This window comes from Zootoca vivipara, chromosome 8, assembly GCF_963506605.1.
Source record: "Zootoca vivipara chromosome 8, rZooViv1.1, whole genome shotgun sequence".
In the NCBI taxonomy this organism is placed as follows: Eukaryota; Metazoa; Chordata; class Lepidosauria; order Squamata; family Lacertidae; genus Zootoca; species Zootoca vivipara.
In genome coordinates this window covers 59475832-59503793 of record NC_083283.1, presented here as the reverse complement: position 1 = coordinate 59503793, position 27962 = coordinate 59475832, and the positions used below count along the sequence as shown (strand labels likewise).

General features: G+C 41.1%; 2 protein-coding genes across 4 annotated transcripts in view; one reads left to right on the top strand and one right to left on the bottom strand.

Moving 5' to 3' along the window:
- Positions 1-38: 38 nt before the first annotated feature.
- KDM1B (lysine demethylase 1B) lies at positions 39-23309 on the top strand. 2 transcript variants are annotated; one of them, XM_035125039.2, is made up of 22 exons: positions 39-243; positions 1930-1993; positions 6001-6094; positions 6755-6879; positions 7650-7739; positions 8860-8971; positions 10060-10176; positions 10589-10627; positions 11243-11447; positions 11923-12101; positions 13701-13877; positions 14299-14373; positions 14950-15087; positions 15798-15969; positions 17798-17925; positions 18067-18198; positions 19430-19504; positions 19984-20100; positions 20594-20719; positions 21090-21212; positions 22169-22321; positions 23173-23309. In XM_035125039.2, exons 3-22 carry the CDS (start codon positions 6005-6007, stop codon positions 23254-23256), a joined length of 2457 nt encoding a protein of 818 aa, XP_034980930.1. In that variant the 5' UTR covers positions 39-243; positions 1930-1993; positions 6001-6004; the 3' UTR covers positions 23257-23309. The 2 variants fall into 2 exon arrangements, with proteins under 2 accessions (XP_034980930.1, XP_034980931.1); XM_035125040.2 differs by having other exon boundaries at positions 40-243; positions 1930-1974.
- DEK (DEK proto-oncogene) overlaps positions 23174-27962 on the bottom strand; it is a 17843-nt gene continuing 13054 nt past the window's right edge. The window contains exons 10-11 of one of the 2 annotated variants that reach the window (XM_035125043.2): positions 27830-27898; positions 23174-27455 (exon numbers count right to left, since the gene is read on the bottom strand). In XM_035125043.2, the coding sequence (XP_034980934.1) occupies positions 27444-27455; positions 27830-27898 (81 nt within the window). In that variant the 3' untranslated portion in view covers positions 23174-27443. Of the gene's footprint in view, positions 27899-27962 lie in introns of both variants that reach the window. The other variant, XM_035125044.2, reaches the window with a different exon arrangement.

Genomic DNA, 27962 nt, shown 5'->3' with positions numbered 1-27962 from the left:
AGGAGGCGGACGCTGGTGAGCAGCGAGAGGCTTACTCGATTCGGGGGCTGGCTCTCCTTCGGCCGGGCAAGGAAGCGGACGGAGGCAGGGATTTCCTCGTCTGGGGAAAGGGGGGCGGTGCTGCTGCTGCTGCGTCGCTGCTCTCCTCTCCTGGCTCCGACCTGCTGCAGCGAGTGGATGGCAGCCCGGGCAACAAAAGGAGCGGCGGCGCCTCCGGTCTCACGCCCCCCCGGGCACCACCGGGTCAGTCGATGCAAGGGCGGTTGGTTCCCCGCTCCTCCTCCTGGTGCGGGACTTGGTCTCCCTTGCATGTGTGAGCGTGCGTGGAGAGGTAGTAGGGCGAGGAGCGCTTCCGGGGGGGGGAGGAATACAGGGGGGGGGGTCGCCCAGCGTGGATTTGTAGGGAATCGGGACGCGGCTTTATTTGTGGGGCGGGGATTTGCACGTCCCTTCCCGTCCCGTCCCATCCCCAGCCCCAGCAGCCGGTTTTCCGGGCTAAGGCGCAGCCCCACATTGGAGTAACAAAACAAGCCCGTGGGACGCGCGTCCGAGCAGAGTGGCTTCCCACGATCAGGGAGGAGGGAGGAGAGAAAGGCATGCTGAGCAAATGTGCACAAGGACGAGGAAACCCTACGGAGCCCTCGCCTGTTTATAGGAAGAGGGCCAGAGGGTGTGATTTCAAGACGGGCTTGAGCCCCGGTACCTGTTTGGTTTGTGGGTAATCCCACCAAGACTCCGAGTTGGCATCTTGGGGTCTGTTTGTTTGTGGGAGGCACACGAAAGATGCCCCGCTGCATAGGAAGGTGGTAGTTTGCAGCTTGTGGTAAGTCTTCCCTAACCTGGTGCCTCCAGATGTTTTAGAGCACAGCTCCAATAAACCTTCACCATTGGCCATCCTGACTGGGGCTGATGGGAGTTGCAGCCTCTGGAGGGCACCAGGTCGGGGAAGGTTGATCTACGTGCCCTTATGCCCAGCAATTATTACCTCTTTGTAGCACTTTGAATCCCAATAAAAAGGAGGCTAACCCTGGATTGTGTTAGTCAGTGTGTGCTTTTTATTTTAAATGGTATTTTAACTGCTGAAAAGTAGGTTAGTAGTTGAAAAAAATAAAAGCCCCAAGCCTAGTCAAAAGCTACACAGCTAACCTCCAACCCATGAGTTTCCAAATGTTAGGCCACACATTTTTAAATGACTGCTAGATGGCTGCACTCGTTTTATGGCTTTGGGGTGCTCTCGACATTCATTTAGAACAGGGGTTCCCTCTCCAGAGCTTTCAAGGGCCTTCTGCTTCAGAATTTGGATGTGCAAAATTCCAAATCTTGACTGTGATGAGCCAGTTAGGATCAGATGCAGTCTTTTTCGTACCTTTGTGTTAACCATGATGACTGTATTCACTCTCTGCATTGTCAGCTTGGTGAATTAAATGGCACATCAGAAATGGGAAGTGCAGTACTTTCAAAATGTTAGTTACACATCGGAGGGTTGTTGTTGTTATTTTTGCCCTGAATTCCACTTGTGAGCCCAGCTAATGTTGGATCTTGTGAACTCTCCAGCCTGCCTTTTGCAATAGCAGATCCTGTATCAAAATAGTTATGCTAGAGCTTGTGGGAAGCTGCGTGCAACAAGTTAACACACTTCTGACAAAAGCCCCCACTTCCCTGTAGATGGACTTTTGTATCAAGCTGATTGTAATACACGTGCATATTCCCCTGGCCTTCATTAGCCTTTAAGGGACCAAATAACTCATTGTGAAAAGTCCTGCTCCAGGGGGTAATTTCCCTTACACCTTCCGTACAGAGAATCCAGAGGTTTTAGAAATAGACTCTTCCTCTGGAGACCATGTTGTTGTCTGAATCAGGAGGGTAGGATTCAGTGGCTAGAAAGATACCAGTTTCTAACCATGTTTTCCTTTTTTTCTGTTATTACAGCTCTGTTTAGTTTGACATCTGAAAGCTGGGCGATTTGACTCCAAGGTGAGCAGAAACCTGCGGTGTAAGTTACCCATAGTGAACATAATTACTTTCCTAGCATAATTGCAGCCCACCTTCCTATCTGTAGCCTATGTGGGTTATTCTGGAGCTGGTAGCCTATACCAGTAATGGGCAACCTTTTGAGCTTGGTGTGTCAAAATTTGCCAAAAAACCAATCATAACTTGGGTGGTGTGTCACTTCGAGGAAAAAACCCATAATTTCATGATATTTATAGTTTAAATAAATGACGGATAATACCTTCGCTGGAACTAACACGCAGCACCGACATAGTCTGCCAAAGCGCCAAAAAACCCAGCAAAGAATGGGTTAAAAAATGAACGCTGTTACACCCAATCATCGTCTGCCAAAGCGCCAGAAAAAAAAGCACAGAAATGGTTAAAAAAACCAATCTCTGGCTACCAGCAACAACAACAAAGGATCGGAGACAAGCTGTAGTGTGAGGAGGAGCGGGAGAACAAATGGGGGAGGGAACAACAGCGTGAATGGGTCGATGGGGCGCGTGCCAGCAGTGAGGGCTCTGTGTGTCACGTCTGACCCGCGTGTCATAGGTTCGCCATCACTGGCCTATACAGTGGTACCTCGTGTTACGTACCATCCCCCTTGTGAACGCTTTGGGTTACACGCTCTACTAGAAGTAGGTGCTCCTTGTTGCGAACTTTGCCCCGAGATGCGAGCGGAAGTTGTGCTCTGGCGGCGTGTGCGCAGCGGGAAACACCATTAACAAAAGCATGCCACATGTTACGAGCGGTTTCCGGTTACGAATGGACCTCTGGAACCAATTAGTTCGTAACTGGAGGTATACCATGTATTAATTCCTCAATATTCTAAATAAATCTAAATTCGCATTCAGGTGCACTGAATTGTGTCACTTCATTCCAGAAAGAGCTTAAAATATGGTCTTGATATTAGAAAGAAAAAGTTATGCATTCAAGGGCATGGAAGTTTTGAAATGGTCTTAAAAGAGGCTCATATCTTCTACGTTAGTAGCGTTATATTCCAGAGGTGTGCACAGGCCCCAAGATTTGCCTTGTATTTGTGCATCCTGAAAAATCTAATATGCTTCTGAGTTGTTCTGTGCACTCTCCACTTCAATCTGTAATTTGGGTTCTGACCTCTGTATAAAATGAAGCTCTGTGTTCCCTATTCACCAGAACGTAACTTTGCCCCATTTTGGCCAAAGTGAAGTAAATTTTCAGGTACAGGAGCACTTCTAGAGTGGGCTAATCCTTCCAAATTGCAGACAAGTAGGTCTGAGGCTTTTTGTGCAGGAAGTAAAAGGGATTCACTTTTTCCCCATAATCCATTATGGGGTGGAAAAGAGGGGTTTATCTCTTGCTCTCTCTTGAAAAAATTAATTTGTGGGTAAACTTCGCATATTTTTGCCTGTACATTTTTTTAAAAAGTCTGTGGCTTCACACATTTTTCTTTCTTTCCGGTGATTGCTTGTGCCCTGCGGCAGGCCTTACATTGTGAGGCTGCTGAGAACAGTGCCTGTGGACCCCTGAAGAGTTCTGGATGTGTGTTTTGCTGAATAAAAGGAACTTAGGAATAATATATATACATATATATAAACTGCACCAGCCAATCCTTTTTTAACAAAGCAAGAAACGAAAAAGCAATTCAGAATCCATCAACGTTCCGCAGGCAAAATTGTAGGACAGCCTCACTTTTTGCAAAGCCCATGGATCTAGAGAAACATAGATATAGGAAAAGATAGAGCTATATGGAGTGGAAAAGCAGAGTGACATGAGGCTTTTGGGGACCCTTGATCTAGCTTGGGGTTTATTGACATTGCGCTTCAACTTGGGAGGGGAATTTATCTCATGATCTAGCCCCCACTTGGAGCCAGTGTACACCTCTATTGTTTGCCTGGTTATACATTAGACAACTCATGTCTGGTGGGAAGCCTCAGATCTCAGATGAAACGGTTATATATGTACCTTATGCAGGATTTAGTTCTTGACACACATTGGCACACACTGGGGGGAAATGTGTTTTCCTTCATGTATATGCCGAATCCTGCCTTATTTGTGTGGGTTGGAGAGTTATGTGGGCTTTTCAATAGCTACTACGGTACTATGTGTCCAAATCCTTGTTTATCTCACTGGTAGGGCAAACCTCTTGGGTTAGTATGTTAATAGGTTAATAGTTGCAGTTGTTCTTAACTTAAAAGCTAAGCAAAACTAGTAAAACCTAAGGAGTTAAAATGTTTAACCAGAATAAGCAGAAGCAAAAAGAGAAGTGGAATGGAATCTCAATGTACATTGTTGTTGTTGTTGTTGTTGTAGTTGTTGTTGTTGTTTTTAAATCTGCTGTGATATTATGCTTTGTTTTTACATATGTAAATTGTTTCCCTAAATTTCATTTTCATTTTCAATTTGAGTATTTTTTTCTTGAAAAGTTCTGCATTTCAAAATGAAAGATTACCACTTTACCTTCTACGAGTTTCAAATGAGCCCTTCCTAGCACTTGAAACTAAAGTGCATTTTAATGGGTTTAAATGATCCACTATCCTATGAAATATACCATCAAACATGTTAGTTGCTGCCTTTTGGAATGAAGAGATGTTTGCTCTTCCTGTTATCTAAAACCACCATTAACTCCACCCTGCAAGTATTAACAGCAGTTTAGTAAAGATGAGCAATTTAGTCGAGATGGCAATTGTCAGCAGAGCTTGCTTGCTGTATAGTTTTGACTGGTTTGCATCCCTTCATTTTCTGTGTGTGGGCAGGGCAGCTCCCAGGCTATTGACCCTCGTAACTTTTTTCTGGGAGAGAGTTTCATATCAAAATTGTTTATTCCCTCGCCCATCTTCTTCTTTCTTTTCTGTTTGCTTTGCCTTACCTGCATTCATAGATGTAGCCTGTATTATGTTTTATTTCTTTGGATTTGTATAAAATATTTTAATGTCATGCTCAAAGTGATGCATGGAAGAGGGTTCCCCCCCCAATATTTGATCTATATGCTTGGAAATGTAAACAGCTTGTTCTCACTTCTCATCAGGATAAGCAGCCGTGGGAAGGTGTGCTGAAACTGAGAGTCAGTTTGCTCACATATGTGTGCTGCAGCTGTGCTGTTAAGGTCCCAGAGCTACTGTTTTTACTATATTTGAACTATCAGAAGCATAGCTGAATCATGGCCTGAATTGTGCACAGTTCTTGGAGGGGCATTTTGGCTAGGTTTCTCACAGTACATACCTATGCACGTTCACACAGAAGTCAGCCTCTGTGTGTTCAGTCAGTGGGGCCTACGCCCAGGTCAGCATGCATAGGATTGCAACCTTAAAACTGCAGGGTTGGAACTAGGGAAACACATAGGGAAGGGGGCTGGTGGAAGATGACTTTCTCACCCATCCCAGTTTTGGGTGGTTGCTCTCCGCATTCCAGTATGGGAGGCTGAGGATGAAGTGGGGATCCCTGAAAATCGCCTGGAGGCAGTTTCGGTGAGTAGAGTGGAGGCTGCCTCTGATTAGGTTTTGGGGGTCCTTCCTTAGCCCTCCTGTATCACAGGCCGTCCTCTTCAGTCACATCCCCTGAACCCCAGGGGAGATATTTGGAGAACAAGGGGAATGCTCAGAAAGGGGGGGGAGCCAATTTTTTCTGGCTTTAACCCAGGATTATTTACTTACTAAATTTATACCCTGCGCTTCCTCCCAAAAGGAGCCCAAGGAGACAAACACACAAATGATAAAACTGTTAAAATCGTCTAGAATATTAATGAGCTGTTCTCTCTTCCTCCTTCCCCTCCCTCCTTTCTTTCCTCTTTTTGCCTCTTCTTCTCACTTCTAGCATTTTGTCTAGTTCTTCACTTTAATTTCCTTTGTCCAAGATCTGGAATGAGAGCTGGTTCAAGCAGTGTAGCCACCAGTCTGCATGGGTGATGCTGGAAGGTTTAACCAAAGGGAAGCTTAAAGCTTGTTTATTTCGCCATCCCTCTTTGCGTGGGGAGACTCTCTGAACTCTAGTGTTGGAATACTGCCTAACTTCCCCCTGGTTTTTATTCTGCAGCGCCATGTCAACTGGGAGGTTCCGAACAAAGAAAAAAACACCTCCTGTTGACCATTCTCACGATAATCTTCCTCTGAGAAGTTCAGGGAGACAGGTACCTTTCATCAATTTCATTTGCAGGGTTGCAAGCAGGATGTGTATTATTTACTTAGGAAATGAAGAGTATTGCAGTCGTATGCATATTAGTCTGCAGTGTCCTGTTGATTTCACAGCCAGGCAGTGATCTTGATGGGCATGACATTTCAGCCTTAATGTTGAACGTGCTGTTGAGTTTTTCCAAGCAAAATTGGTGCTCATCTTTGGCTGTTGTTTTGGACTCTTCCTTGTTTTGGACCATTCTCTGTTCTATGTGTGAGGCTAGTTATGACACTTCCTTGGCTTTTATTTTTTTCTGTACAGTATTTACATGTGAATGCAAGTTGCATGCAATATTGCTATCTTTTTAAAGGATTTCTCCCCCATCCCCAGGTCTAGATTTATTTTGTACTGGAATACCTTTAAATCAGGGATTGGAAATCCATGCCTCTCCAGAAGCTCAAGCTTCCATCAGTCCCAGCCAGCATGGCCAGTCGCCCAAAATGTAGTTCAGCAACATCTGGAGGGCCAAAGGTTCCCCATCCTTGCTCTGTAGGAAAACACAATCCGTGTAACTGCCCTCCATCACTATTGCAACAGAAAGCCTCACCAGTAAAGACTGCTGAATATATCATGAATCTGTTGTGACCTTTTTGTTCACACAGTTGTGTTCTTTTAGGTGAGGAGGAAAGCTGCAGAGGCAGCCGAGGATGATGAAGATGCCTCAGAGAAGAAGTACCGGAAATGTGAAAAGGCAGGATGTACAGCAACATGCCCTGTTTGCTTTGCCAGTGCTGCTGAAAGGTTTGGGCTCCTCTGTCTTCCCCCTGCACAGTCCCGAGGTTTCAGAAAGTGATCTTCAGCTTGATAGATTTGGTTTCTGGTTTGTCTGAGTGAATCCTTATGACTATTATTAATCGAGGGAAGTGGATGTATGCTCCTAGGGGAAGGTACAATAAAAGCAGCTTAAAAAGTAGTTAGAAACCAACCAAACAAAAAATCCCAGATATATATTTTAAAGCACACACAAAAGATACAAAAGAGGCAGAGACCCATGCATCCTGCTGGGAAGTCTTGTTGGAACATTTTCCAACAAAAGATAATCCTGCATTTTTCTTCAGGATTATATTTTTAAACAAGTAGAAGGTGCTTCATAGTATACCTGAAGGAGCATCTCTACCTCCATTGTTCAGCCACTGAGGTCCAGCTCCGAGGGCCTTCTGGTGGTTCCCTCACTGTGAGATGTGAGGTTACAGGGAACCAGACAGAGGGCCTTCTTGGTAGTGGCAACGCTCTCCCATGAGAAATAAACAACTATCTTGACTTTTAGAAGACATCTGAAGGCAGCCCTGTTTAGGGAAGTTTTTAATGTTTGATGTTTTATTCTGTTTTTAATCTGTTGGGAGCCACCCAGAGTGGCTGGGCAAGGTATAAATAATATGTTGTTGTTGTTGTTGTTGTTTGTTGTTTTATTAATCAACTGCTAACGTGCGGCAATCTAAAGTATTTTCAAATTGCAGGACAAAGCATGTCCTTTCAATAAATTTAGTCTTTTCTGTTTTCTTCTGGTTTAGGTGTGCTAAAAATGGCTACACATCAAGATGGTATCACCTCTCCTGTGGGGAACATTTCTGTAATGAATGTTTTGATCATTACTACCGAAGGTATTCTTTCTCTTTTTTTAAGTAATTGCTTTTTTTAAGGGGTGGGGACAGGATGCAACTGAAAGTGTGTTAATGCAATGGCAAAACATTTTAATCTTGATCTGGTTAAAGAAATAAGATATGGAAGGTAATGTACATAATTGCTGTGCTTTGCTACCCATTGTGATTTAATTTTGAAATGAGGCTGAAAACAACAGTGCTGCATTTATAATGGCTATAAATTGCAGGGGTTTGAATTTATCAAGAAATGCCAACAATGGCTGTGGGAGTGATACTTGCACAATAACCTAACCGCTTCCTTTTCAAAGCAACTCTGGGCAAAGGCAATGAATGCTTTTAAAGGTGGGGATGCGGGAGTGTATTCTTTTAAAAGGATATACAGTCATACCTTGGTTTTCAAACAGCTTACTTCTCGAACGTTTTGGGTCCCGGATGCCACAACCCCAGAAGTGACTGTTCTGGTTTGCGATCAGGCTTCCACAGCTTCTGATTGGCTGCGGGAGCTTCCTGTAGCCAATCAGAAGCTGCACTTTGGTTTCTTAACATTTTTGAAGTTTAACGGACTTCTGGAACGAATTCCATTCGACTTCCAAGGTACGACTGTTTTGGATGTTTGTAGGAAGCTGGACCAGCTAAGTATCTACACTCCCAGGATAACTTTAATAGGCCTTTCTGTCTGTTCTGAACTGCTGAACATTTTGACAAAATGCTCTCAGCTAGAAAATGCACAAAGCAACATCAGTAAACTGGGCAAAAACGCTTTCTTGGAACAGGCTGTCTGCTAAAGCCAGGCTGCACTGGGAGACCAAGTTTGGAGGGAGGGAGGGAAGCTATTCCAACACTGAAGCCATTGTATAGATTTGGGTATCCATAATAAGGGCACCTAATTTATCAGATTAAACAAAATAAAAATCATGCACAATATTGCCTTGAAGTTGAGCTTTGCAACTTCTATGCTTGCTTAGGAAAACAAATACTGTGGCCAGGATCATGTTGTCTTAATACATATTTCTTTTTCTAGGCATTCCATGTTTGGGATGAACTGTCAATTAAAATATAACAAACCATGTGTAGGCGATTCCTTCCCTCTACTTAACATTTCCTTTGTTCCTCCTTTTAGTCATAAAGATGGCTACGAAAAATACACTGCCTGGAAAAGGATTTGGACCAGTAATGGAAAAAGTGAACCCAGCCCTAAAGCTTTTATGGCTGATCAACAGCTCCCTTACTGGGTGAGGGCTTTATTCATGATGACATAACACTGTGAAAGTAGTGCATGTTCATTTTTTATTTCCCTTCCCAGTAAGTGTGTTTGAAGGAAGTGTTAAGCAATGGATTTGATTGTTGATTAGTATTGTTTTAACCTTGGAGTTGAAAGTGAAAATAAAATGAACGAAGCATACAATATTTGGCAGCAGGCCACATGTCTTGTGTATGCAGAAAGTACCAGGTTCATACCCTGGCATCTCCAGGTGAGGCTGGGAAAATCATTTGTCTGAAATTCTGGAAAGTTGCTACACTGAACTAGCACATGAAAGAAACAAACCATACCTGGTTTAGCATTATGCCTAAACCAGGGATTTTTCACTTGTTTCACTCCAAACAGACCACAGAGATAAGCAAAGGTTTGTTCTGGCTTACTGATTGTGATATGTTTGGAGCACAATGACCTCTAGTCTGGATGTAATTTTAAGCCAGAGATTGTGGTTCATTTCTCCCCAATACTGATAGGATGGACTGAAGCAGACATGATCAGGTATAGATGAAGAGGTATAGGTTATATGCTGATTATTAGAAAAGAAGGGGTTTCGGATTGGTTGTGGAGCTTACGGAACCTCAAAATGATTATCCTTCTTTCCTGAGATGAGAGTGGATCCTGGGGTTCCAAGAGCAGTTAGGATTTCAGTTAGGGCAGTTGGAAGCTGCAGGCTGAAGAGAAAGAGAGAACCAGAAAGGTGAGGGAAGGAGTACAAGTACTTGCTTAATAACCTATATGACTATAAGATCTGTGCCTTGCAGTTTAGGGAGGAAAGGCTTTCATAAATTAGAAGGCAACGTTTTGTCTACAGGCTGATCATCCCAACAGTTAGCTTTTCACTTCCTGCTGGAATCAATTGGTTGAATAGCCTTTGATTTACCTCTCCTGAGAAAGGAAGGGTCACCTCAAAACGCACACTCATACGAAGTTGATGGGGAAAATGTAGGCACATGTCTGCTGCTTAAGGAAGTCTTCCTGAAGTTTTGAGAGACCTGTCTCTGATCTTATTAGTGTGCCTTTGTTTCTTGATGTACCGAGCAACGTTGTCCTTTTCATCTCTAGGTCCAGTGTACAAAGCCAGAGTGTGGGAAATGGCGGCAGCTGACAAAGGAAATCCAGCTTACCTCGCAAATAGCCAAAACATACCGCTGTGGCATGAAACTGAACAATTCCACAAAGGTACCTTCAACCCTCAAATGTACTGAAAATGCAGGTTGGTTTGGTTGTTTCTATAGGCCAACGTGAGCCCCAGGCTTAAAACAATTGTGCATTGTTTGCCTGGAGACACCCTTATACTGCTGCAATACACGCAAGGATTTATATGCATTTTAAACTGTGAGGGTGGCACCAGAAAACTGGCAGGTGGGTGGAAAAGCTTGACACCTTCTTCCCTGGCCACTTTCCCACTCCAGCCCTTCCCAAAGCTTCCTTTCTTTTGGGTTTTTTAAAACATGCCATTGAGTGGAATGTGCAGTTTGGCCCTAAGTGTCGTGGCTTTTATTAACAAAAGTCATGCCATTTCTTCAGTGTTGCTCTTGCATGCAAGTCAGAGGAGATATTCTGTTGTCTGAAAGTTTTGTATTTGTTTCAGGTGGAAGGCCCAGACCAGTGCTCCATGCCTGAGGATCTGGTAAGCAATGTGTTAGGAAAGTCCTGCTTGTGGTATCAGAATGAATTGTAACTGTGAGAAACACAAGAGGTGCAGGCTTAGTAGTAAATACTGTTTGGGTAACATTCTTACTTCGGAACTGGAGACTTTAGGAAAGAGCCTAGCTGTTGTCTAAGGAAAAGACTTTATTCAGCTTATTAGTGTTGATGTGATTACTAGTTTGATGATTGGTATATTAGGGTGTTTGTGTGACTAGAATTATTGTATTGTGTTCAAACGGTGAGGAGCACTTGTATTTTATTTCTATTTTTAAAAGGGCAAAGCAGAAAAGCTCTACCTTGGGGGCTGCCCTTGCAAAATCTCAGCTCTCAGACCTACTGCTGTTTTGTTAGTGCAAATCACCTCAAAGTGATGGATGGTTGAGAACCACATCACCTAGTCCCATATTAGAATTCTGACCAGTTAGAGTAAGCTACATTGGTATGAGAAAGGCATTTTCATGTAGAAGCTTCCCTACACTCCTGGTAGAGCAGTCAGAAATGGCCTATGTCTTTTAGGTGTCATTGGGACTGAGAGATAATATGGTAACAAAAGCTTTAAATCTTCTTCCTGACTCTTTCTTCCATCCCTTCATAGAGAGTTGCTGAAGTTTCAGATCACTGGTGGTATTCCATGCTCATCCTTCCGCCTTTGCTGAAGGACAGTGTGGCTGCTCCTTTGCTGTCTGCATACTACCCAGACTGTGTGGGCATGAGTCCCTCTTGTACCAGTACTCACCGGTTGGTTGGTGAATCCAATGCAATAAAAATGGAGCACTTAAAGACTCCACCTACTATAGCTGGTAAGCTACGAGTACTTTTCTGCCCCCTCCTAGTAGCTATTGAAAGCCTCATTTTCCATGGTACGAGAGTACTTTTTCTATATTAAGGTGAAATAGAACGTCTTGTCTTCTTACGAATGAGACTGACCATCAACCATGTATACTTTGTAATATTTGTGTCATTTATATTTGTGAGCATGTAGTATAGGCATATTCTTCCTGTAAGCAACACTTTGGTGCATATGCTCGAGGTCCACTAAGGAGTTTTGGGCAGAGAGGAGCTCTGTAAGCACCGTAAATAATTGCTGTAAGCAGAAGTCACGGTTCTTATGAGCCCTTCCTTACCTAGTATTATCCTAGTATATGTTGCAAGTACCTGTAATAGAGTTCACATTTGTTTACATGTCCTAGAGCTTTGTGCCTTTTTATTAAGCTACCGTGACGGCTCACGGAGATGCTACATGCATCTCATTCCATGTTGTATGTTGCCTTCCAGGGATGAACAAGTACTTCCAGCCTTTCTACCAGCCCAACGAATGTGGTAAAGCACTGTGTGTGAGACCAGATGTAATGGAACTAGATGAACTCTATGAGTTTCCAGAATATTCACGAGACCCCACCATGTACCTAGCTCTGAGAAACCTCATTTTGGCTCTGTGGTACACAAACTGCAAAGTAAGCATGGCTGAATGTTTGCCCCCCAAAGATTATCATCTCACTTTTAAAATATATCAACCTAAACTTCCCTTGTCCTGGTTTCCTACTCCCACTTGCTCCATAGGCAAGGCCTTCTCAATCATTATGGTTTTTGCTTTTCAGTAGGGGATGACCCCCCATCCCATTTCAGTCCTGCTGGCCCTGCAGCAATTGGGATTTTCTAGAGCAGGGATGGGGAACCTGCGCCTCTCCAGATGTTGTGGGACATCTGTCTGTGCAAGCCAGTATGGCCAATGGTCAGTGATGATGGGAGTGGTAGTCCAGCAACATCTGGTGGACCTCATCCCTCATCCCTGCTGCAGTGGGAGGGTGGAACTCTGCTCATGGTAAGACAAAAGGTTGCAGTGACTGACCAGGCTGTGCCTTTGGAGCAAATGAAATAACTCTTCACAGGAAACCCTCCACCTACTGAGGAAAACAAGGCATCATGGTGAGGCCAGTGTTCCTTCACAATATGATCCAAATTCCCAGGTGTGCAGATGGGGCTTTTTCCATACAAAGCTGCCCACTCCCACATTGAAAGGGTGAGGAAACCTGTCTACATGGAAAGAGTACCTGTAGTTTAGATGGGGAAATGGGAAAAGATCTGGGTAGAACTGGACTGGAGGGAGATAAGCACTGTCTCAAGATCCCTCCACTGGAGGGATGTCTCAAGGTCCCTCCAGTGTCCTCTGGCACAACAGCTGTAGCAACCAGATGGAAACATAACTACCTGAAGGCTGGTTAAGTAAAGCTGGAGAGCTGATAAATACAAGTACAGTGGTACCTCGGTTTAAGTACACAATTGGTTCCGGAAGTCTGTACTTAACCTGAAGCGTACTTTCCCATTGAAAGTAATGGAAAGTGGATTAATCTGTTCCAGACGGGTCCGCAGAGTACTCAACCTGAAGCATACTTAACCCAAAGGATGAGTGTAATTGGTTCTGGAAGTCTGTACTTAACCTGAAGCGTACTTAACCTGAAGCGAACTTTCCCATTGAAAGTAATGGAAAGTGGATTTATCTGTTCCAGACGGGTCCGCGGAGTACCTAAACTGAAAGTACTCAAACCAAAGCGTACTTAAACCAAGATATGACTGTATGGGGAGAGTGCTGTTGTGTTGCTTGCAGGCTTCTCATAGGCATCTTGTTGACCACTATGAGAATAGGATGCTAGATTAGAAGGGTCTTTGACCTAATCCAGGAAGGCTCTTATGTTCTTAAGAACTTTGCTACAGCAGTTTCTGGGCAGATGCATGTAATCCCCTTGCTGTGAGTGAGGAAAGGATACTCTTGTAGGAAGGGAGCTGTATCCTCTGACACATATATGCATATACTCAGCTCTGAGGGCAGTCTCTTATATTTAAATTTCAGGTGCTTTTCTTTTTATACAGTAACTTCATGCTTTTCAGTACACAGGTACATGACTGAAAGTTTACTTGGATGGTAATTTTGACACTTTGTTGATCTGGGAGATGTAGATTAGCTGTTGAGCATCACCATCTGAAGGACAGTTTGCTATATTGTTCCAGCAGCAGTCAAATTCTTGCCTCCTTTCCCCCCATCCTTCAATGCACAGGAAGCCCTAACCCCTCAGAAATGTACGCATCACATCATTGTTCGAGGCCTTGTACGCATTCGCTGTGTGCGGGAGACAGAGCGAATACTTCATTTTATGACCAGGAAAGGTCTGATTAACACAGGGGTCTTGTCAGTTAATCCTGACCAACCTCTTCTGCCCAAAGACTACCATAATGTAAGTATTTTAAAATACAGAGTACTAATAAACTGGTTCTAGGGGATTCTGATGGGACAAGGAGGGTGAAGGGAGAAAGGACTCCTTTTAAGGGTAAAAAGTGAAAGGGGTTGGCCTTCTAGGACGTCTTGGCCAGTGACCAAACTCTTCTTCAGGGGCTCATGGCTTCTCAAGAACTGTCAAAATTGGCACAGACAAAATCGTCTGCTGTCGTTCAGCTCAGGCTAGGATACTTTCTCTTCACTGTCCTCCTTTTTGGTTGATATTATAGCACTAGCTCAACTTCTAATGAAACCCTTCAGCAGGAACAGAATTTTATCTGAACAATGATTCAAATTGTTCTGAGACTTACTTAGAAAAAAGTCTTGCTAGTCTCAAAAGAATGCTAGTATCGCTAGTTTACTTTTCTTCTTCATTTAAGAAATCTGTCATTGTGGTTGGGGCTGGTCCTGCTGGATTAGCAGCTGCAAGACAACTTAAGAACTTTGGAATTAAGGTAAGACCTTTTCAAATAAAGTATGGCATTTCAACATTTCTGTCTCCTCCTCTTCTGGCATATCTACACTTTGCTGCTGCTACCCGAGTAGAAGAAGAAGAACACTCTGTGAGGTGAGTGGGGCTGAGAGACTTCAAAGAAGTGTGACCGAAGGAGCCAGCGTACAGCTTCCGGGTCATGTGGCCAGCATGACAAAGCCGCTTCTGGCGAACCAGAGCAGCACACGGAAACGTCGTGGTTCCTATTTATCGAAAGCATTTTGACGTGCCTTCGAACTTCTAGGTGGGCAGGAGCAGGGATTGCGCAACGGGAGCTCACCCCATCGCAGGGATTCGAACCACCGACCCTCTGATCAGCAAGCCCTACGGTAGGCTCTGTGGTTTAACCCACAGCGCCACCCGCGTCCGCCTCTGAGGTTTAGGATTCACCAATTAAAATTCTCATAAAAACTTGGTAAACTCCTAGTATAATGATCTATTATTGATTGACCACCTTGGCATTGTTTGGTTAACTGTGGAAAGATTTTTGTTTCATAGTAGTGTTCCTTACCACCGCTGCTCCTTTTGTATGTTGCAGGTTCTTGTGTTAGAAGCGAAGGACAGAATTGGGGGCCGCGTGTGGGACGATAAGACTTTCAAAGGGATTACTGTGGGAAAAGGGCCACAGATAGTGAACGGCTGTGTCAACAATCCAGTAGCACTAATGTGTGAGCAAGTGGGTTTGCATTTTTATTCATGAAAACATTGTCCTTCTGAAGCTTATGAATTAATATACACTGATCCTAAAGTTAACTTTCTTATTAGAGAGGTTTTTCAGGCAGCTCAGAATCCACATCCCACTTGAGCTACAGGTGTATTGGGTCACTTTGGGAAAGTAACTGTTCTTCAACTTTGTTTTACTATTTGTGAAAGAGTTACATTAAAGGTCTAATTGTAGGATTGTAAAGAGGAATGAGATAATGAAAGGTCGTTACCTTAGGAGCAGGAAGTTCTACAAATAACATTTGAAAACGTTGCCAAGTGTTTCAACCAGGCTTTCTGTTCATACATTTTTTTCTTCTCTCGTATGATACTTTAAGTAAAACAATGAGTTACATCACATATTTAGGGAAGCTAGCAATTTGCTGTAAAGAACAGAATAGTCTTTTTTTCAAGTGCTAGTCCACTTACTACTTAGAATGGTGATTCTTCAGAGTTGATGCTTACTATAATAAATGAAATAATTCTGATTCCTATAATATAAAACCCTCACTGAAGATGTTTAGCTTTTATTGGTTGGTTGGTGTTGACATCAATGAAAATTGTGGTCGTTTGGGAGGGAGGGATATAAATTAAACAAATAAACAATGAAAATTAAGGTTTGTATCCCGTGACAGTAACTGATTATCTACTTCTCCCACGTTCAAAATCCCTGTCTTTTTAAAGCTGGGCATTAAAATGCATAAAATTGGAGAGAAGTGTGATCTAATTCAGGAAGGTGGAAGGATAACTGACCCCACTATAGACAAGCGCATGGACTTCCATTTCAATTCTATCCTTGATGTTGTAGCAGACTGGAGAAAAGACAAAAATCAGCATCAGGATATTCCTCTTGGAGGTAAGTAGAAACAATGAAGAGCCACATGACACATAGTGCAATGGGGATAAAGGAGCACCTGTAGAAGTTGTCTCAGATATTTGTGCCAGCTCAGCTTTCAGTTCTTGTATTTTGTTGCATTTGAATGACCTTTGACAGAAGATTGTGGGCTATTCAGAGCAATTTCATTAGGCCCAGGGGGCAAACAGGATTTCTTGGGCCTAGTACCTTGTATGTTGCTATTGGCAATGACTCTTCTTCTGTTACTAATATGAGCAGTTATTTTTAATATATGGAAATGATTTAATAGGCTTTTCTGAGTTCCTGCCCTCAGAAGGCATTTTGCAGCAATTGCAAATAGTTCAAATACCATAATTATATAACAGATAATTATGCAATAATATTCAAACATTTATGTAATGTTAAAAGACAGCAGCAGCAGCAATTCAAATGGGGGAAATAACCTTACATCCTTTATGAACAATATATCCTTGAAAAACAATAGCCAAGTGACAGCAGTAGATGTAGTGACATCATAAAGTGAATAAATTACTTGGAATACATTTTCCTCAGTCCCTGTTTTATTAATATGCAAACTAATTGACATTATTAAAACTCCTACAACCAACCAACTTGGATTTCTTTAACCAAGTGACAGTCCCAGAAGAGATTATACCAAATTGCACACAATTAGCAATGTGCAGGAATTATTTCTGAGTATAGTATTCCAGTTTCCTTTACATAGAATCTGGGAGAGTTGTAAAGTGCTGAGCCCTGAAAATAAAGTGTCTTGTAGTAGGCTTGCTGTGGCCTAGCAGTGGAGAAGTTAATAGGCTGGTTTGCAGTAACTTTAAACCATAGTTGTGAATGAATGTGCAGTGTGCTGGTGCACAGAATGAAAATCACTGCTGCTTAGCATTATTCCTGCAGCTGCTGCATTGCTGGGAGCTAATTTGACCAAGCATTTTGTCCAGATACTCGTGGTTTCTCTCTCTCTAAACCAGGCGCCCCCAAACTGCGGCCCTCCAGATGTTTTGGCCTACAACTCCCATGATCCCTAGCTAACAGGACCAGTGGTCAGGAAGGATGGGAATTGTAGTCCAAAACATCTGGAGGGCCGAAGTTTGGGGATGCCTGCTCTAAACAGACCATGAACTGTAACCAAGGTTTGTCCTCTACTTTTACCATTTAAGGTTTGTTGAGGAGGAAACAAACCATGAGCCTAGGTTCAGATGCTAATGTTAAGCCAAACCATGGCTTAGCTTCTAGCAGTTCAGCAGAAACAGGGGAGGAATGAAGCAGTCATGTTTTTGTTCCATGCCCCATCATCCTTTAAATCAGGCACCCCCAAACTGCGGCCCTCCAGATGTTTTGGCCTACAACCCCCATGATCCCTAGCAAACAGGACTAGTGGTTGGGGAAGATGGGAATTGTAATCCAAAACATCTGGAGGGCTGAAGTCTGGGGACGCCTGCTTTAAATCATAGTGATGTGCAAACCAGACTGGTGTATGAGTATGTTTGGTGGCAGTTACTTCTGCTGGTAGCCCATGTGTGTGAGAAAAGTGCTGCCACACAATTAAGGAAGGCTGGGCACTTTAAAGCCATATCAGTTTCAGTGGAAAATATGATAAGCATGCATTTAACTCTATTTTGAAATAGTTGTCACTTAAAAGTGTGCAACTTTAACTGGATCACGCCTATAATATTTATATTTTGACAGGAGCAGCAGGAACTATTTTGGTACAGCTTCATTTTAAAATTAAACAGGAACACTTAAAAGTAGGATGAAATTGTAAGGAAAAAATGATTATTTGTTGATAATGATTGGATATATTTATTATTTGCAGATAAAATCCAGGAGATCTATAAAGTTTTTATTCAGGAATCTGGTATTCAGTTCAGTGATCTCGAGGAAAAAGTCCTTCAGTTCCATGTCAGTAACCTTGAATACGCCTGTGGCAGCAACCTCCATGAGGTGAGCATGGGATGGACTTGTGCGACAGAAGAATCATGGCCTCCTAGATGCTAGTCCCACATTCTTAACCGCTGCATCACATTGGCTCTTCAGGTGTTGTGTTCAAACTGTTCAGCGAAAAGAATTCTGTTCTCCTTACAGGTTTCTGCACGCTCCTGGGATCACAATGAATTTTTTGCTCAGTTTGCTGGAGATCACACGCTCTTAAACTCGGGATACTCAACAATAATTGAAAAAATGGCTGAAGGCCTGGACATTCGGTTAAGGGTTCCAGTAAGTAACAAAAAATGGACGAGGAGCCAGTTTGCTTTGATGTGCCTTGGAGTAGTTCATCTTCCTATTGTTTGGCTTGGTTCTCTTTGCCTTGGAACATACAGATGGAACTTAACCACTTGAATTTTCCAAAGTTATTTCCAGTGGTGTTTCATTTATTAATGTGCTTTCGAACATAGGAATGTTTCTTCTTATTGCTTATGCTTTCAGTCTAGAACATTTTCCACAGTCCGCAAGCTCAGTGTGTATTACAATATATCTATTGGATTTTATTATCTCAGGAAGTCAGAGAGAGATTTGCCAAAGATGACTCTACGAACTAGGTAGGATTTAGCATGCAGGAGCAAACTTTTAGAATCCATAATGCATAAAAGCAATGGAGTGAGTCTAAGCAATGGGGTGCTCAGATTCCCACCAGTACATAAAAATCTCTAGTGGAACATTGCTTGCATCTTTCTCCTGATTGATCCTTCACACAATGCATTTACTCATGAGCAGTTAGCTTAACACTCCTTCCCCCGTGTCTCTCATTGAGAACTCTTCTGCTTTGAAAAAATCCACAAAACATAGGCTTACGCTAATGTCTTAGAGTTATGTATGGGTGATAAACGGCCTCGGTCCAATATACCTAAAGGAGCGTCTCCACCCCCATCGTTCTGCCCGGACACTGAGGTCCAGCTCCGAGGGCCTTCTGGCGGTTCCCTCATTGCGAGAAGCCAAGTTGCAGGGAACCAGGCAGAGGGCCTTCTCGGTGGTGGCGCCTGCCCTGTGGAACGCCCTCCCATCAGATGTCAAAAAGGAAAACAGCTACCAGATTTTTAGAAGACATCTGAAGGCAGCCTTGTTTAGGGAGGCTTTTAATGTTTAAGAAATTAGTATATTTTAATGTTTCTGTTGGAAGCCGCCCAGAGTGGCTGGGGGAACCCAGCCAGATGGGCGAGGTATAAATAAATAAAATAAATAATAATAATACGGTAATAATAATAATAATAATAATAATAATAATAATATTCAACATTGTGCAAGTGAATTTGCCCTTCCTGTTATTCCACCTGCACCCCCACCTCCCAATCGGCTCTAAAGGGTCATTCTTCAGAGCTGATTTGAGGAAAACACAGGGGCTGTAGGTGGGAGGAGAGGAAGAGGCAGAAGTCCGTTCCACTTGTAGATGAGGCACCACCATAGACAAAAATGTTTTTCACAACTCCTAATCCCCTTCTTCTCTTGTCAGGTTCGCAGTATAGACCATACAGGGGAAGAAGTCCAAGTGACTGCAACCGATGGAACTCTCTGGAAAGCACAAAAGGTGACATGTCTCATCTTTCACCACTTCTGATATATATTTTCAAACATCACAGTAAAGACCACATCTTGTTCAAAGTGTTGTGTACAACTGACTTTTTAAAGACTTGATGCCTCATGTTAAGGGGTAGCTTTTGCTGCAACAGCTAAACAAGGGGTGCAAGTGAAGTGAGTTTCTCAACTTATCAAGCAGGACAGAACTATTTATTCTGTTTCAGATGCCTTATCACCAGCATACCTGCTTCCCGCATCCTTACAGCTGTAATATGAATTCTTGACACATCTTTACATTTGTGCTAAGGAGCCGGTTGTGGGCTAAGTGCTGGGCAGGCGGTGAAAAGTGTGTAACAAAGTATCAAGCTGTCTTAAGAGCATGAAACTGAGGTTTTTAGTATCCACCAGGTGCCAAACTTTCCCAACCTGCCTGTGTTATGTTGCGCTACTTCAACTGTCGTATAATTAGGGCTATTTTTCTCCCACCAGGTTTTAGTTGCTGTACCTCTGACTATTCTTCAAAAAGGTGCCATTCAGTTTAACCCAGCCTTGTCAGAGAGAAAAATGAAAGCTATCAATAGTTTGGGAGCTGGAGTCATTGAGAAGGTAAGAGTTCAACTTTTATATGACAATGTGAAGAGCAATATGAGTGACATTTGGTTTGTACCCTATCAGATTTGCTTTCCATAATCGGATCTGCTCAGAAATAAGGAGATTACAAAGCACGGGTACATAGCAGTCCTTCATAAATTGAAATAAATAATCTTCAGGGTTTGTGATGGGTAACCAAAGTCTGCCTGCCCACCAGCTCTTGCAAAACCGATTAAAATTATGCCCCATTAAAACTGAAAATTTCCTCCATTTTGCCAGCTTGAATCTCGGGCCCTTCATCACCCAACCCCTCATAGAAAAAATGCAACTTTTGTTTTCTGTGATTTTCACAGACTATTAGCTTACAACAATTAGTAACAGCCCGATCCTATGCATGTGCACTTGCAATTGTATCCTACTAGGTTCATTGAGGCCTACTTCCAAGTAAGCGTGCATAGAATTGCAGCCCAAATCATCAACGAGATCATTCCTATCTTTTTTCCTCTAGATTGCGCTACAGTTTCCATACAGATTCTGGGACAGCAAGATTCAAGGAGCTGATTACTTTGGCCACGTTCCACCTAGTTCCAGCAAACGTGGACTCTTCAGTGTTTTCTATGATATGGATCCACAGGTACATGTTGCCTGAACACTTAAAACTGACCCTAATTGTTCTTCAGATAAGGAAACATGATGAGCTTTAAAAATCACTTCTCTTCCCCCACCACCCTAGGAATTTGTCACCATTTCATAGTGGGATTAGTTTCAGATATATTTCTGGCAACTTTTTCATTTTTTAAAAAAGCAATTGTTCATTACAAGACACAAGCTTTGAAAAATGCTAAGATGTGATACACTCAGTCAAGCAGAAACCTAAAAGGTGCCAGGAATCTTTCTTGTTTTATGGGTTGGCTAACATTAGTTTCAGAGAGGCTGTTAGAGAGTCATTTGGCAGAACGATGATATATAAAATGTAAGTGTCCATGTTTGTGTCTTGTTCTCAGCGTAAATGCAGTGTTCTAATGTCTGTTGTTACGGGTGATGCTGTGGCAACTATGAAGAACTTAGATGACAAGCAAGTGCTGCAACAATGCATGATTGTGCTCCGCGAGCTTTTTAAGGAACAGGTAGGTCTGTTTGTTTTTATTGACTCAATCATACGGTACCAGTTTCAAGTCTTTCACACTTAACTGAATTTATTAATAGTTGTAAATGGCTCTGATACTTGGGTTATATGGATATAGTTATTAACTGATAAATATAATGTATAATAATTATAGTATATAACAGATAGCAACAAAAAGAGATTAATGATGCAACTAAGCATATTATCAAACAAAGTCATAGGAGTAAAGCAACTGAAATAGACTTTGTAAATGACTGTAATTGGTATACGAGCTCTAAATGTCATTAAATAAATCAGGATTTAAGTATTCTAAATAAGAAATAAACATTAAACAGGATGAAAGAAATGAAACAGCAGCTTGCTGAATTTTTCCTATTTCCAATAGTTTTCCTGGGAACCATGTTTGTTGTGGCTTCAATACATGGAAACATGCTTTATTCTGCATCAGACCACTGGTGCATATAGAAGCAGTTTTAGAATAGAATCACAAATTTGGAAGGGTCCCTGAGGGTCATCTAGTCCAACCCCCTGCAATGCAGGAATCTTTTGCCCAACATGAGGCTCAAACCCATTTGCCTGAGTTCAAGAGTCTAATGAACTGAGCTTTCAGATAGGAGTTTTTTCCAGTCTCTGGAGAAGCCAGGAATTGAACTTAGGACCTGTTGCATGCCAGTTCATGACACAGGACCCCACACATGAGGATCTACAAATGAGGACTACTTAAAAGGAGAGAAAACTGTCCTGACATGTTTCACATGGTTAGGCCCCCTAACCAACACTTTAAATATCTAGCTGTTTATAATGGAACTGTCCATTGACTTTAACAGAACAACTTCAGAGGATGAGACCAGTCACTTAGAGCATCCGTGTGTGTTGACCTGGTGAATATACTGTATGTGTTCACAGATGGGTTGTATGCATTTCATAAATAATTATTTGCCTATTGTTGTAATCCAGGAAGTGCCAGACCCAGTCAAGTACTTTGTTACACGATGGAACAAAGATCCTTGGATCCAAATGGCATATAGTTTTGTGAAGACAGGGGGCAGCGGTGAAGCTTATGACATCCTAGCGGAAGACATACAAGGAAAAATATTTTTTGCTGGAGAGGTGAGATCTTGATTATCTATTCAAATTCTTCTGAAATAAGATACAAGCTAGAATAGGTTGGAATATATTCAGGGATATGTTCAACTTAAGTTCTATTCGGAATAGACCCACTGAAATTAATAAACCTGAATTAACCATGCTTACTTCAATGGATCTACACTGAGTAGGACTAGCACTGGCTACAATCTACAGTCTCAGAGGAAGCATAGTAGAAAACCAGTGAAATCCAGTTACTAGTGTGCTGATCTGACTTCAGATCCTGTAATAATATAAAGAAGCTGTTTGAGTGGCAGCAACTCTTCAGAAAAAAACCTATGTAGGGGATTATACCTAGGACTAATATTACACTTACACACACACACGGCACCGTTTCAGTCTCACTTCAGGCCTTTGTTGTGCTGCTGATGACATTTACCATGATATTCCTGTTGATTCTCCTGGAACTCTGAGGCACAGGATACTACATACAGTGGTAGTATGTGACTGGGCAAAATAATAATCTCTGTTATGAAAATTCTCCAACATGGAAAAAAACCATCCTGGCTTGTGATTTATTTTTAAGATATAGATACGTAGACTATTTCATATATGTCTTTGGTAGACTAGATATTGACACTTCCTGTGTGGGTTTATACCAGGCTTCCTCAACTTCGGCCCTCCAGATGTTTTTGGCCTACAACTCCCATGATCCCTAGCTAGCAGGACCAGTGGTCAGGGATGATGGGAATTGTAGTCTCAAAACATCTGGAGGGCAGAGGTTGAAGAAGCCTGGTTTATATGTATTATGCGTCTGCTGAGTGTAATTCTGTTCATATAAGAATCCCTCACATTATGTTTCTCTTTTTAAATAGGCCACAAACAGACATTTCCCGCAGACAGTTACTGGAGCTTACTTGAGTGGTGTTCGAGAAGCAAGCAAAATAGCAGCATCTTGAATACTATACTACTGTTTACAGATTGTCTTTTAACAACTTCCTCAAATTCAAAATTCAAGTTTCAGGGTTACTAATATTGCTCAAGTGGTGCTTAATTCTGTGGTACCTAAAGAGACAGTCCTTTTTTGTTCCACTTTTTTCATCTTTGTCATGATGTTGATATTTTATCAGCACAGCATGCTAAAGGAACTGTTATTTAAAAACACTACCAGCAGATATTCAAGCTCATTAACCTTTGAACTTCATTTTCATGACCCATTTGAGGTAGATGATTTATATTGTCAAAGTGTGACCTGTGTCAAAGGGTAAACATATGCTGCAAGGACTGTTAAATAACCCATGTTTTCAGATAGTGGGTCAACAAAATGGCAGGTGACTCCAATCATGTTTTGAAAAATATATTCTTTTTAAACTAAACTGTTGGAAGTGTTCACAGACAATCGTTGAGCTTGCTGGTGATGTTTTTTTTAATGAAAGAAGATACATAAAACCAACCCTAACCATTACTTACCCAGAGGAAATGTCACAAAAGCATCTCTTAATGTGTATACTAGGATGAGGGCTTAGTATTTGCTGATCATGTAGATGGACCAGAAAAAAATGTTAGTTTTGTGGCCATTTCCTTTTTGTGTGCAGTGAAATTTCTAAATCATAGCTGCTGTGTAGGTGCAGTCATTTATATAATTGTGAAAGCATGTTGAAGGTCAGGTAGTTGAGCGAGCCATGCAACTTCCTTGCTTAATAATGAGGTCAAATGATTACTTTTTATGAAGGGTTAAAATTTTGTAGCCTCATTTTAATGGGAGAGATTTAAGTAGACTCTGAAATCAGTGAGACTTGAAAATACTTAATGAGGCTGGGTTGTACCCATAGTTGTGAAAAATTACCTAGAAGAAAAAGATGATTTAACTAAATAATTCACTTAAGTAGTTGAAGATATTAATGTATGCACATAGTTCATTCATCAGCTAACTTTTGCTTTTCATTATGAAAAAAATAATAGTGGGAATTTCAATATGGAAGCATGGGCAGTTTTACTTTCTAAAGAAAGCCTCAGAAAATGTGTGATTACTACTCCTGTGTGTTTCGCTATAATGATAATATATGGCCCTGAATATCTTACTTTATAACATCATATTGAGAAAGATTGAAAAGTTATGCTGTTAGGAAATCATCAAGCTTTTCTTTATAGTTGAACTGCTATTATTTCACTAAGTTGCTTAATAGGAAGTATAACTCTGAGAGCTTATGTAAGAAATGTAAAGTATGAAAATGGAATGCTGATTTCCCCCCATCATTTACTCTTCTTTTCAAACACTGAAAACATGTGAACACCTAGCTAAAATAAGCTAATTGGCCCATATCTAAAACTAATTTTGTTGGTGCATCTAGCTATTGTCTGAAGTGCAATTTTTATTTAAAAATGGAAACTTGTGCTTGGGAATAGTGGAAGGCGTGAGTTTGAGCAGAGATATTAGTCATGACTGTAAGCATTTTGTAGTAATCAGCATTAAGACAATATGAAAAGTCATACTGTAAATGAGAAACCATTTACTGTATAAATACCTGTAAATTATTACATTACAGAAGTGTTTAAACAGCAGGACCTGTTGTCCATAAGAAGAAAAAGCTTAGTTAAGATATGGAAACTACTTTTTTTACATTTATTTAAAAATGTCAGAGTTGGTGGGTTCTTTGAACAATTGATCCCAAAGAATTTAAAAATAATCATGTGAAGCTTATTTTTTAAGCATGGTCATTTTCTATTGTGTATATACAACTTATGCCTTGTACATTGGGGGGGGGGATCTCCTTGCTGTGGAGCATGATGTTCAAAGTGACTTATTGGTAATGTAATAAACTGGAAAATGCTAAGTCAGTTGTGTGGCTAATTTCTACTCGAATAGTAAAGGCAAATTGTACCCATGTACTTAAAATGCATTTTACATGGATTTATAACTCATCCCCTCCTGGAAAATGCAGAGGATGTCAATCTCAAAACAAATACTTCAGTTATTAAGTAGGATGACAAAGCAATAGGTATTCTGCTAGAGGGAACAGACTTTAGGCCCAACCACATTTCCTGGAACAGGCGAAGATTCCATGTCAGATGGCAGCAATATTCCTCAGCAAAGTTCACCTTCTTCCAATCTGATGGAAGAAGGTGGCAATAATTCTGAAATTGACTTCCACACTTGTTCCCAGCCTAGCAGGTCATCACTTCAGGCCCACTGGGCCTTAAATACCATGCCATAACATCCATTGCCACAGCTCATCTGCCACTTCTGGGAGTTGGCAGCCATGAGCATGTGTGTGATTGTGCGTCAATCGGACACACATAAAATGGTCACTGCCTGTATAATAATCCAGACATACATGTGCTCAAGTTTAAGTAAGGGTTTGATGTGTTCACACCTCTAGCACAGATTACATCTCAACATTTGGGTTTGGAATACTCTTGTATGTTATAAAGCAAGGTGATACACAACAGGCACCTTTGTTTATCATTTTTTTTACTGTACATGTATTAAAATTTCAAAATATACATTTTTCTTAAAGACATTTATTGAATACAAAACTTAGTTACACTCAGCCTTAATATAAAGGATCACATGCAAAGAAAGCAGTAAAAATGGTAGATTGATCAGCTTACTAGTTGCCGACTATTTTCAGAACATAGGTCTGTGACTTTTGACTCCTGAACAATACATTAGCAGAACTTGTAATCAATACAGTAATGGAGGGGGTTAGTTACATTTCACATTATGACACATACTTGTTTGGCATTTATTGAGAGTTTTAAGTCATGATCATGTCTGTACATTAACAAAAAGTTTCATGGAAATTTATTTAAATAAAACTTCATGAACAATTGTTTGCAAAACTGAGGTTTTAAATTTCAAAGCTTACATTGAATCAAAGCAGCAGGTGTCTCTTAATACATTTAAACACCTATTCATTTATCAATATAACCTAATTTTGGATACAGACACAGGAAACCTGTCCAGTGGATACCACAAAGATCGTTAAGTTATTCCTTACCACAAGGGAGCTTGATTTTATAGGGATTCTAGAACAGCTGAACACCAAAAATTGCACATGAACTTAGCTCACATCTTCACATACCACCTTCAGAGAAGATTCTTATACTTATTGCAATTCTCAAAGCTGTTTTGGTTTTTCATATGTATTTCAGTATGTAGGCTCAATAGAACTGTTGCGAAATGTTACTTCAAAGTGAAGGCCACACCTTTACCTTTACCCCACCTTTATGTGTGGGGCTGGGTAAGTGGGCATAATTTGGAAACAGTCCACTGCTGCGGCTAATTAGACACACAGGGTAGAGGTTTGTCACCCTTTGGTGTAGGGTATCATGTCAAGACTTTGGAACAAAATTAGCTGTAGTCCACTCTAGCAAGTTAAACACTGAAAAATATGAGTGCAATTATTCCCTTATAAGGCAAGAAACACTTATCTTTTAAAATGCTAATTAAACTTGTTTCCTAATTAATTTCAGCCTCATTCCTGAACACTGACACTGGTGATAAATCTTCTAAAACACACTGATTTTTTTTAAAAAAAACCAAAAACCTGTTTTTAAGCATATATATACAAACAGAACGCTTTTAAAAGTACAAAAATAACAATTTGCAAGTTATGATGCTCTTCACAATTCTCAGATATCTTACACATGCAAGATGGTATAACATAATTTAGAGCATTCATGATCAGGACATGTGACTTCTTCCTGAGAGAATGGTATGTATTCAAATTAAAAGTAATGCCCAATACTGCAGTATTTGACAGTCTTAGCATGTGTACGTACAGATACAAGTTTTCGTATCAACTGATTTTTTAAAAAAATTACATTACAATGCAATAAAACCTACAATAACTATTAAATCTGCTTGTACAAAGAAATTCCATGATGTACAAAGTAAAAGCAGGGAACATTGATGGCCATGCAAAAACCTAAGAACTGCATTAAATGCAATTTTAAAAAGTTAAAGTAATTTCCATTAACACTCAGAACATTAAGCCAGTAGAATCATCCCTGACTAAATACTATGTTATGCCCACCCAAAAGGGCAAAACAAAACAAAAATTAAAAAAAGGTTTTGCTGGTGTTTGTAAAATATTTAAATCCACGGGAACAAGTCTGCAGCATTCGTTTTCTTCCCATTAGATCATGAAATGAGCTAAAAAGAGAAGAGTTTGTGTACTTTTAATCTTTAACCTACTTTGTAAATCCCGCTTCCCACAAACACATTGCTAGGGCTGCCATTCCTTGCTTGGAAGGAAGTTCCAGGGGAATTGATGGGACTTACTTCCAAGTAAATATGGTTAAGGAGGGACTACAGGCCTTTAAGGGTACACTGTGAAACGTTAGATAAGGGGGACCATCTTAAAGTTACTTTAAATTTACTGAGTTGAAACTAAGCACAATAAGTGAGTAAAGTTTGGGTGGAATTTCGGGAACTGAGATCTTCCTAGATACCCAACATTTCCAAATTTAAAGAGCAGCTTTTAATATTTAGATCATCACATGATATTTCACATATCAAGTATTTACCTCTTTCACAGTCTTTTTGATGAAGACTTTTCTGTCAGACAAGTCATAACTGGGATAGCTTTCATACACCTGTAACAACCAATTTAACACAAAGGTAAGTCAAATAGTACATTCAGAACATTCTCCCAATGAC